Source organism: Engraulis encrasicolus, chromosome 7 (genome assembly GCF_034702125.1).
Source record: "Engraulis encrasicolus isolate BLACKSEA-1 chromosome 7, IST_EnEncr_1.0, whole genome shotgun sequence".
In the NCBI taxonomy this organism is placed as follows: domain Eukaryota; kingdom Metazoa; phylum Chordata; class Actinopteri; order Clupeiformes; family Engraulidae; genus Engraulis; species Engraulis encrasicolus.
In genome coordinates this window covers 46415029-46427189 of record NC_085863.1, presented here as the reverse complement: position 1 = coordinate 46427189, position 12161 = coordinate 46415029, and the positions used below count along the sequence as shown (strand labels likewise).

Genomic DNA, 12161 nt, shown 5'->3' with positions numbered 1-12161 from the left:
CTACTTAAGTAATCAAATACCATATCTGTACTTTGTTGGAGTATAATTTTTTCATCTCGCTTCCACTTTTACTTCACTACATTTACAATGAATTTAATACATTTACTCCAATATTTTTGTTATGTACTGGTAAAGCTTGAGTACCGGTAAATTCAATTGAAGGCAGTGCTGAAACTGTTAATGTGAGAGCCCTTTGCCTTTATGAGAATGATGCATCTGGGGCCTGGGCTATTGTATTATAAAGTTTGCCATTAGGCTTAACTTAAAGCAGGAACTTTGTACTTGTACTTTTACTTCCAGAACACAAGTGGTTGGCTACAGTATGCTTAAACACTTATACGTGTACTTTCAGTATTTTAGTATTAGAAGAGCACTTCTACTTCTACTCAAGCCAGTTTCTTGATATAGTACTTGTACTTCTACTCCACCCCTCCAGTCCAGTACTTTAAACATCTCTGGTATTGCACACATACACAGGGCCTATAGCTACACTGGAGTAGAATGCTAGAGGTGAAAGTGAAAGTGGCAGGTGATTTCACTTTCGGTAACACTTTATTTGCCGGTGTCTACACAAGTGACATTAAGCCCTCTATAAATACTTTGACATACCGACACGTGAACATTAATGATACTTCATTTATGTTTATGCCTGTTGCCAATAACTGCCATTCAGTTTTCGCAAAGCTAACAAAAATCAACGTGATGTTAACACACAAAAAATAAAACACATAATGACAGCAGCCTTAATCATAAACGAAGTGGAATTAAAAGTTTGTAAGATGAGTCATGTCAGTCTTATGTAGACACGTAAGTAAATAAAGCGCCTCCTCACTTTCAGATATGTGTTCCACTACTGTATTTGCTGTACTGTACATGTAGTACACATGTCTGAGAATGACCGCTTGGCTCACTTACCAGATTCATCTGAACTGTTAGCTGCTTTTTAAGGTTTTGAAAATGAACAAAAAAGACAGGTAAATAAATAAAAAAAGACTCAACACATGAGGAAAAGAAAACTTATAAAGAAACAAAAAAAACAACAACAAACACATAGTGGACAGAGTACATTTAAAATAAGAACACACAAAGTCACAAGACGAGAAAACGATGGAGTTGAGGAAACCAAATGGTAGAAGACAAGACTGAAAGAACAACACACAGTCACAGGGCTCTAAATTAACTTTTTTCATCACCAGCCAAAATGGCTAGTAGATTGTAATCTTACTAGCCAAACACACACTCAAAAATGGGTCAAAATGGCTAACAAGTTAGTCTATTCTATTAGCCAATTTCTCCAGCATTTGTCCTGTTGACTGGTGTTAATTTAGAGCCCTGCAAGCACACACACACACCTACCAATGACACAGATGCCATGATGATGGCACACTACTCCAGGGTCAGATGATGTCAGGGCTCTAGATGGCCACTATGCTACTCACCCAACTCTCCACCAACCATTAGTCACTCAGCTGAACCAGGATGGCCAGAGAGATGCTCCACACACACACTCGCGCACGCACACACAAGTAGAGGGCAGAAACAGACCGCACGCAACCAAGTAAGTGGGTGTGTCCGTGGACGCTAATACTCACGGGGTACACACGAGCCAAACTTGTCGGGGAACTCGGAAATCAGGTCGTCGTTGATCCGGTCCTTCATCGGCCCCAGGATGATGACTGGTCGCGCGTAATTAACTGTTGAGGATTTTGAGAGAAAAGCTGCTGTGAGACACCAGGGTTTTCCACTTCCCAATGAAACTGCCTATATAACCGTACAAAACGGTCCGAGGATGATGACAGGTTGTGCGCAATTAGCAGTTGAGGATTTGGAAGGAAAAGCCTCTGTGAGACACCAGGATTTTCCACCTGCCTACCGCTCGAAACTGCTTGACTGTAGTAGTCACGATGTGAGGCTTTGGTTTAAAACGATGGATTAATTTGAATGCAATGGTACACCAGAGAGAGGGGATGCTTCTACTTACTTTCTTGCCGCATGACTGGCTCGTAGGAAAGGACCATTTCCTCTTGACTCCCTGCGGACAGACAAACATAATCAAGTATAATTAATCGTGATTAGGGGTACTTAAAGCAGAACTGAACTGAACAGAGCTGTTTTTAAAAATTGATGGATCATTCGCAAGCAAGTCAAATGCTCTTAATAATGTTAGGTGTGTCCGTCAGACAGTGTGTGTGTGTTATATGGGAGTGTGGAGTGGACTGTGAAAATGATGCAGAAATGGCTGTGCTATGAGCTCGGATGAGGTATGTATAAAACTGAGTTTGAGGTCTCGGACATATGGCAATCTCAGCTTTCTGAAATCAGGAAATTGGAATAGTTCAGGTAGAATTTATTTTATCATCTGAAAAGTTAAAGTAAGAAAAGAAAAAAAAAACTCATCTGAGGGTAAGAGAAAAGGAAAAAACATCAGCACAGCGACAGACTTCAATAAACACTGTCTGGTGAATTTATTCCTGTGTCCCTCTGTAGGAGCTGTCCGAAAACTATCTTCCCAGACAGCTTAAGCCACTGTGACAGGTTGTTTGATGTCATTTTTTAGGGCTGTTTCATGACAAGATCAAAGACGTGGGGACCTGACAATTTACTTAATTGTATTGAGGTGAGCTAAGGCTGAGGACTGGCACACACTGCACTGTCCGAAACAGCTTCAGATCTAACAAGGCCAGAGCAATCAAACGTGGCTCTGAAGCCCTGTGATGGATGGATGGAGTAGACTGAGACGACAGCACATCCATCAGCTGGGGCATCCCCCGATGCCCTCCGCTAGCCATGCTCTGGCCTTAATGTCTCAGAGACCCACGGATGAACCGTATACACACATGCAGGCACACACGCACACACATAAACACACACACACAGATACAGACAGACACACACACACACAGATACAGGTGCACGCACACACACACACACACACACACACACACACACACACACACACACACACACACACACACACACACACACACACACACACACACACACACACACACACACACAAACCAACATATAATTGCCACACACACACACAAACCAACGTATAATTGCCACACTCACAGGCGTGACTAGGGGACCCAAATCTGTTGTCAGACCACCCTACTTTCTATTCAAATGACACAATTTCAATAGTGATTTTGTTTGAGAGTCTGCACCATTTCCATTCAAATAGCCCTGTGATGCATCTGGGGTCCATTTTAGAGCACCGGGGAGGATGGGCGATGAAAAGAGATGGGGAGAGATGAGGAGAGAAGAATTAGGTAGAAAGGAAGAAGAGGAGAGGAGAGGAACATGGAGAGAAAAGGAGAGGAAAGTAGACGGGACGAGAGAAGGAGAGGAGAAGAGAATGAGAAGGAGAGGAGGAGAGAGAGGATAGCAGAGGAGAGAATGAGGAGAGGAGGAGGGGGTGTCTATCTGAGAGTTGTGGCAGTTCACTGCCTTTCTGGCGTCTCATATTCACAATGTTCCGGAAGCAGCACAAAGGCTGTGTGCTGCATCCTCACCTCAGCGGTGCTGTGGAGCCTGTTCATTCAGACTTGTTTTCACTGCAGCAAGTCTATACACAATGCACATCACACTGAATGGCCTTCAGCCTATGGCACAGCAGGGGAGAGAGACGTGCCCAATGCCCATGCAGTCTCTGAGAGGGACATGGGCCCACCCATCAATGAGGATGCAGAGGATAACAGACCTATACAGTCAAGTGACCTCTACACAATACAAGTCCAACACGCGGAGAAAGAGGCGTCTGATGGCGGCGAAGTTCGTGTTTTTTTTGGCCGGCCGGCCGGACGGACATACCATCTTATAGAGATGCTAGGATGCATCTAATAATAAGAGCCAGACAGGCTTTCTGTATAGTACTTAATGTGTGCTGACACTGACACTGATAGACTCTGTAGAAGTCTGACACACTGACATTCGTCTTATACAGTCCGGGTGGTGGACCAACAATAAAAGCCAAAGAAGAAGTCTAGAACAGACAAAAAGTCATTTTGGCCTTTTAAGATGTTATTTAGACAGGGCAGATTGAGAGTGTGACAGGAAATGAGTAGGTAAGAGATATGGGGAAGGACCTTGGCCTAGAATCGAACCCAGGTCCCCAGTGTCAAAGTACGGTGTCAAGGTCGAGGCGGAAGTCAGAACTCTGAAACGCCAACCACAGTGCTCCCACAGAAAGTGTGAGGTGAGCACCCAAACATGGATTTATTGACCCCGTCATTGATCAACATCTTTCCCCATATGAACATACTATATAGTGTTGTCCATGAAAAATCCTTCTCTGCTATTGTCATGTGGGTGGTCCACATGGCTGGTAACACAATCAAAGCATTGACTGCCCATTATACAACTGCAGTCCATAGTATCAAGGAGTATTGATTTGGAATGCACACAAACAAACAAACATGATAGTGAACTGAGGTGGCAATACAACAAGCACCATGGTAAGAGGCTTGACATGAAAGACACTCGAACAAACACCAGTCATCAGGCAAAGACTTTTGAACACACTGAATAATGTATGAGTGGTTGTTTGTGTGTGTGGGTGTGCGTGTGTGCGCGTGTATGTGTGCGTGTGTGTGTGTATGTGTGCATGGAGTTTAAAGGGGAGGGATGCAGTGCATTATTAACAAGGTGAAAGGGAGTATTACACGTGAGAGCTGGAGACATAAAGGAATCAAATCAGACATCCTGTTATAACATGCAGAGGTGCCCAAACCCGATCATCCTCCCACCCAATACAGGTGTGCAGCAGCAGCAGTGGGAGCCCAACAGAAAACACAGCAAACAAACATAGAGGAGGAAGAAGCGAGAAAAAAAGAAAGAAAAGTCAAAGAAAAAGGAAAGTGGAGATGCATAAGTATGGGCTGGGGGAGGAGAAAAGAGGGGAGGGGAGGGAGAGAGAGGGGGGAGGCGAAGGTTTGTGCGTTACATGGGGCCATTCCTGTGTGAACTTACTCAGTGTCTTTGTCCCATACCCGTCGTCACCTAATCCAGGAATGTCCTACATGGCCATCCGGCAGATAAGGGTGGGAAGGAGGGAGGAAGAGAGAAATAGAAAAGAAAAGAAAAAAACGAGAGAGAAAGAGACAGAGAGAGAAGAAAAAGAGAGAGAGAAGAAAGAGGACACAGCCACAGAAGACGGAGGTAGAGGTCAGTGGAATGAGAGGGAAAGGAGGTCTGGGACGGCCCAGCAGAGAGCCTCTCCCCTCTTTTCTTGCCCGTGCCTGTAGGTGGCACTATTGGGCACAGTACAGTAGCCCAGCCTGAGACACACCGCTGAGAGCGTTCAGCATTCACACGGGGCACCAGCATGACTCCGAGGCTCGAGCTCACCAAGACCTTAACTGCAGAGAATCACTGAATTATGATGATGCTGATAAGGCCTTTTCTCAGGTCTATAAAGCATATAACTTGAACAAAAAAAACCCTTTATTTTTCCAGGAAAAAATACCCAACGAGATTAAACATCTCCTTTTCAATGGCATCCTGCCAAGCAAATGAATAAAAGCACGTAACAAATGCATTCCAGTGCTTGGACACTGATTGACATTGGACTACTAAGCCGCATCATGCCAGGGAGCTCCTTGCTGGTGCTCAGTGTTGTACAAACAGCTGTCTGTGTGTGTCCTCCAGAACCAAACCCAACCCGGCACAGTCCAACCCAGTCACTCATGTGGCCCAACACGACAGATCCTAAACCTGCCTGCTGAATGTGTGTGTGTGTGAGTGTGTGTGTGTGTGTGTGTGTGTGGGCCAGTCTCCTCAGCGGCTACTTACGTTCTGAGTCGCTGCCGTCTTGCTCGCCCGGCTCCTTCTTGTAGAAGGGGAACTTGCGTGAAAAGATGAAGCTCTTTTTACGCTTTTCACTAAACGACTGTGAAGAGGAGAGAGAGCAATGGGGGGCAGATGGGGACATGGGAGGAGGGGGGCAGTCGTCACATACATGCAAACAAACACACATACACACAGGACGAGTCATAACATCTTGCAGGTGTGGAGGGACATCAGTGAAGGTACAATAGGTGATGGTAAACTGATGATTGATGCTATCTGGGATATTTAGTCTGAAACGTACAGTATTCCCTGTTTTCTATGATCAAACATTACAACTACAGAAAGATCAGGACTACTGTATATTAAATTATGGCAATTTATTCAGATACAAATTTCACTACTACATTAGGTAGCCTTAGACATCAATATGGGTAACTAATCATTTATTTTCTGTGATCAGCCAAGAACATTTTTATATTCTGAATAGTTTTAAGTCTTCTTCTTAGGACGTTTCAATCATTTTGCATAGGACAGGTGACTTAATAAATTACCTGACTGACCTGTCTAATGACTTTTCTGAAGCTACATTGATGATCTTGTTGTGATCATCATTAATAGGACATTTTGCCAAAAAGGCTACAATAGTAAAGAGAAAGCTGTATGCGTACTAAGCCCTGAGCTGTCACCATCATTATTGTCCTTCCTACTGATGTGCCTAGGATACGCTCAGACATGGACAAAACGGAACAGAACATACCATAATAACAAAATACAAATAATATCAAAGTAGACAGAAAACACAACAATAATTTGAATTGACAACATGTTCTAAAAAGCATACAAACCAATAATAAAATAAAAAAATAGACAGTGGGCCATGCAGGTTTGAGGTGAGACTGAGGCAAAAGACTGTGGGTAGATGCAGGGAAAAAAAACCTTCTCTCCTCAAGCAAGCATGCAGGCTGTATATCTGACACGTGTGACCGAGGATGCAGAGCTGACGTTGGTTTCGACATGGTTCAATGTTCAGGTATACATATTTAATGTTATGGTATTTACTACTGGTTTCACTACATGAAATGGGAGCCAGCAATGTAAGTAAGTGGTAATTTGAATATCTAAAACATACTGGTAATCAAAATTCATGATTTCAGATGCAGAAGCTGCACAGAAAGAAATATAATACATAATTCATGCCATGTTTGTGAATAGCTGGTAAATATACAGTATTGGCAGCGTAATGTGTTACTCTCAATGCTGGCTTGAGCATTCAGACGCTGCCATTATTTGCGCAGGAAACTCCGGAACATGCTGGAAGCTGCTTAGCATGTTGCTATGGATACAGGGCAGCATACAATGCCTCCCCTGCCAGGGTTGTTAATTCACACATTGTCATGAAAGAGCTAATTCTGCTTTGAGGTGAATAAATACATATAAAAAAAGAAAATCAATACATTTAAAAAAAAAAAAGTAGGATGGCAGGTTTGTTGACCTTCCCTGACTCTAGAGTGTGGCTGGTGTGTCGCATGCAAATGTCATGGCGTGTCACACGGGCTATTGAAGGGAACTGATGAGCGGTGGCAGGCTGACAGGGCCGATTCCTGCCGGATGATGTGGATGACTAGCGCTGGGATGGACCAGCGAGCGGAGCGGGCGGGCGGGCGGAAAAGTGGTGAGGAGCGGAAAGACAAGCGCTGAGAGGCAGCAGGAGACAGACACTGTAGCCTCTTATGCTGAGGAGACTGGCCCGTGCTAGAGAGGCAAGATCTCAGAGACCCTGACATTCACAAAAAAGCAGTTTTCCCAAAATAAAAAAACCTCTGAAAATTATATTAAGTAAATCTGTTTGACGTCAAAAGTTAACAGTTTGACATTTAAAAGTCACTTCCATGAATAAAAAAAGGGCCGACAAGGCCACTGCATAAACATGAGAAGTCTAAGAGGGATTTGTGTGACTTACCCCTTTCGAGTCAAAGCTGCCAGGTTTGGCATTAAATTTCACCGTCTTTAGTCGAGCTCGCTCTTTCCTCTCAACTCTGCAAAAAGCACAACAGGGGACAAATCAAATCATGCAGAACAGCCTGTTCCACCACAGGACTGATGGCACTGCACATTCAGAAACTGATGATGTACGTTTCCCACAACATATCAGTATGGTCCCAAACTTGATGTACTGAGACAAATCCCATCACTTGTAAGCTACTGAAAAAAAAATCTTAATGCTGAATGTTAACTTCCATCTCGACAGAACAGCCTACCGTCTCCTGCTGGGAATGACACCAAGCCCTCCTCTAGAGTTGGGTTGTGTGTGTGTGTGTGTGTGTGTGTGTGTGTGTGTGTGTGTGTGTGTGTGTGTGTGTGTGTGTGTGTGTGTGTGTGTGTGTGTGTGTGTGTGTACTGTGTATGCGTGCGTGTATGCGTGCGTGTGTGTGTGTGTGTGTGTGTGTGTGTGTGTGTGTGTGTGTGTGTGTGCATGTGCGTGCATGTGTGTGTGCATGTGCGCGTCTCCTGTTGGGAATGCCGCCCATCTAGTTGGATAGTATGTGTGTATGTGCGTGTGTGTGTGTTTGCGCGTGCATGCATGTGCGTGCGTGTATGTGTGAGTGGGTGGTTGTATTACCGTCTCCTGCTGGGAATGACGCCCATCTCCTCGCTGTCCCCGTCCGGCGTCACCCGTCTGGCCTGCCACCACTCGTCATCGGAGGCGTTGATGACGTGGAGGATGTCCCCATAGTGAAAGCTCAGGCCCTGGCTGGGGAGACCGCTGTCCTTGGCCTTCTCATAGTCAAACAACGCCCTGAGAAATAGATACAGAGACAGACACACACACACACATGGACAGACAGGCGGACAGAAAAAGAGAAAGAGAGAGAGAGAGAGAAAGCAATAAGTTCTCAGTACAGATATATCTGCAACAGCTTGCACCATTTGAGCTTCTGACTGCCAGAGAAACAGAGGGAATGGGGGAAGGAGGGAGGGAGGAAGGAAGAGAGAGAGAGAGAGAGAGAGAGAGAGAGAGAGAGAGAGAGAGAGAGAGAGAGAGGATCACATAAGAGGAAATGTGCATGAATGGCTGGCAGCGTTGGCAGACTATTGATGCGTGTGGAGCAGGCAGCAGGCAGTTACTATGCCTCCCACTCACACATCATATGGCCACCTATGGCCCGAAGCCGCCCCCACATACTATAGGTGGTCAAGGTCCGCCCCCATATAAAATTTCTTTATTTCTAATGCAGGGAAAGAAATAATAGGCATTTAAATCAAGAGTCTTAATATTTATCTCAGACGCTGGGTGATGGATAATTTATGTTAATTACCTCCGCCAAGGAGGTTATGCTTACGGTCATGTTGGTTTGCCTGTCTGTCTGTTTGCTTGTCTATTTGTTTGTCTGTCAGCAGGATAACTTGAAAAGTTATGCACGGATTTGAATTACATTTGGCGGAGTTGTTGGAAATGAAAAAAGGAAGAAGTGATTAAATTTTGGTGGTGATCCAGATGACAATCTGGATCCAGGATTTTAAAAAAATATATTCTTCACCATTGCAGGATAGGGCCAATTTTGACATTCCAGTTTCAGTAACTACACAAAAACAAGGCAGACAGAATGAAAAAATAGGGTGTAAAATAGTCAAATGCTCTATCAAACAGCTTCCTTGGTGGAGGTCTGCACTCTACACTGCATGTCTAGTTTACCATATAAAGTCCTTGGCCTGCAAAATGCACTGTGATGCCACATTGTGTCTTCGTCCACTAAACAACTATGGTATGTTACATCCATCTTATTATAATTCAGTGTATATTAAGTATTAAGTGTCAACGTTAGTTCTGGCCAGACCATGAGAGTCAAGAAGCTTGCCGCTTTCCCCTCACCTCTCAATTACGGTACATTAACTAATTGGTCCAGCTGTATCACCTGCATGCCCAGCCTCACCTACTACTGTGCTGTACAACATGGGAGACAATCGCATACACTGTACATGCACACATGTACTAGGAGGTGGAGCTCAGACTGGCTGACCTGACGTGCGTTATCAAAAAGCCAATTAAGCTGTCAGACAAGGCATGACTCATTTTGATTGCTATTTTTGCCATGATAGGACTTGGGGCCCTGCAATAATGAATAAAAAAAGACAATGAAAATGTGTAAAAAAAAATAAATGAAGCAAAAAAAACCCCCCAAAAAACCACCGGTCCATCAACGGAAAAACTACTACATAGTGACTTATAGTATGTCTATTTCTGACATTGAACTAATGTGACATTATCAGGCTTTAGCACATAGTGAAAATGTATGTTATGGTGATAGAGTACTGTATGCAACTGATGCGTGAATTGGTTGGTTCAACCAGATAATAACAAAGCTATCATCAATATTACCACAGACTGGACACCCTTGTAAAAACCTCATTAGTACACTCTTCTTTAATCCATTATTTACTTGCATGCATTATTTACTTTACACAACACATGTAGATAATCAAGACGCTCTTACTCTATGCAATGCTACTTTATGCTTGCACATTATAATGAGCAAGATGTCACATGACTTAATAAGAAAGCTTTTTAGGAACAAGGCCATGGACATTCTAAATGACTCTGAAATAAGTGGTCCAGAGTCCCTTCGAGTTCTCTTCATAGTGAGACCTTTCTCCATTAGCAGCAAAATATTGAGAAGTACATATCAGCACACATTCTCATGCTCTTCTCTCACACCATCTGCTTTTGTAGTTTTGTGCGAAGCGTGTTGTTGTATTTTTTATGCAAATTGCAGCCGCATTACATAAAGTCTTAAGGGACAAATAACATACACACTACACTCTCTCTCTCTCTCTCTCTCTCTCTCTCTCTGTATATTCAACTACGCCATTCACCACTAGTGGAGTGCCATCATCATGATGCTCTCAGGTGGCGATGAGAGGAGCTGCTTAAACGCACCCATCTCTCTCCAGTCCGCACTCGACCCTCTGCCTCATTACCATGACAACAGAACCTTGTGCTGTGTGAGGAAGGCCGGCATGGTGCCGTGCTGCAGCCTGTACTGTTTACCAAAGGTGGAGAGAAGTGCACTCATATGCTGTGAGAGGGTGGTGCTCTGTCGAGAGAGATGAGCTACCAATAGCTTTTCAACACAGCAGAACCCAAACTCGAACCCTAATTCTTAACCCCTAGAGGTGGTCGTGTATTGGATTATAATCACTGGATACAATAATGTAGCTCTGCTTGATGAGTAGGTCATGTTGACACGACATGGGCTGGCATGGTACTGTGCTGTTTGCCAAAGTAGATATGCGCTTATATGTTTTGAGAGGGGGTTGTTCTATCGAGATGGGCTGCTTCGTCCAGATGAGCTACCTCTAAGGCCATTAGGACAGCCCAACCCAAACCCAAAGCCTGAACCTAACCCCAGTTGGTGTTAGTGTAGTGCAGTGCATTGTATTCACTTGATACAGTGTAGCTCATCTCTATGGCAGGTGATATTAATCCGACAGGACCTGGTATGGTACAACAGTGGTTCCCAAACAGGGGCACACGTATCACTAAGGGTACTTGGGAAAACTTCAGGGGGTACTTGAAACAAATGTACGGAGCAGTCACATGAAGATAGATGACGAGATATCGGGCATGAGTGAGTGGGTACTCACGGTACGATAAAAAGGGTTTGCAAGACAAAGAAGGTTGGGATGGCATGGCAGGCTGAAGTGTTTGCCAAAGTGGACACAGTAAGTACTCGACCCTCTCTCTGATTGATGACAGAGAGGGAGCTGAGGGCCAGTGACATTTAACACAGATGGCCATACGAGTTTTAGCATGCAAACTAGATCACCAATAAAATGCAGATGGATCTCCTACAATACAGCTACAATACATCCGTGTCCAGATTGCCAAGTTGCTATAGGACACTGTAAAAAGGTGTCTTCATAAACTGTGTTGGTAATGATAAGTAATGTTAAGTACCAGTAATAAAAGTTTTTGTTTATTACATTTATAGAGATGATAAAAGCATAGGATTTCCGTCTTACATCGTTGTTAATTTCACCATGGGATATGAATACAAGGCTATAAAATAAAACAATTGTCAATGGTGGCAGCTTTCCTGCCTGTGTGTGTGTGTGTGTGTGTGTGTGTGTGTGTGTGTGTGTGTGTGTGTGTGTGTGTGTGTGTGTGTGTGTGTGTGTGTGTGTGTGTGTGTGTGTGTGTGTGTGTGTGTGTGTGTGTGTGTGTGTGTGTGTGTGAACGGTAAATGTATAAGCCAGTGATTGACCAGAGTGTGGTTTTCCTGGGTTGCCACCCCTCTACAGAGGTGCAGGATCAAGCCCTCTGCAGACGTTCAATATGGGGGAAACTATGGTTGGCATGGCAACCTTGC

General features: G+C 44.1%; 1 protein-coding gene across 1 annotated transcript in view; it reads right to left on the bottom strand.

Moving 5' to 3' along the window:
* Positions 1 to 12161, bottom strand: part of dlg2 (discs, large homolog 2 (Drosophila)) — a 293655-nt gene that overhangs the window by 3213 nt on the left and 278281 nt on the right. The window contains exons 17-21 of the mRNA XM_063203708.1: positions 8414 to 8590; positions 7754 to 7829; positions 5797 to 5893; positions 1982 to 2032; positions 1593 to 1694 (exon numbers count right to left, since the gene is read on the bottom strand). Coding sequence (XP_063059778.1) covers positions 1593 to 1694; positions 1982 to 2032; positions 5797 to 5893; positions 7754 to 7829; positions 8414 to 8590 — 503 coding nt within the window. The remainder of the gene's footprint in view (positions 1 to 1592; positions 1695 to 1981; positions 2033 to 5796; positions 5894 to 7753; positions 7830 to 8413; positions 8591 to 12161) is intronic.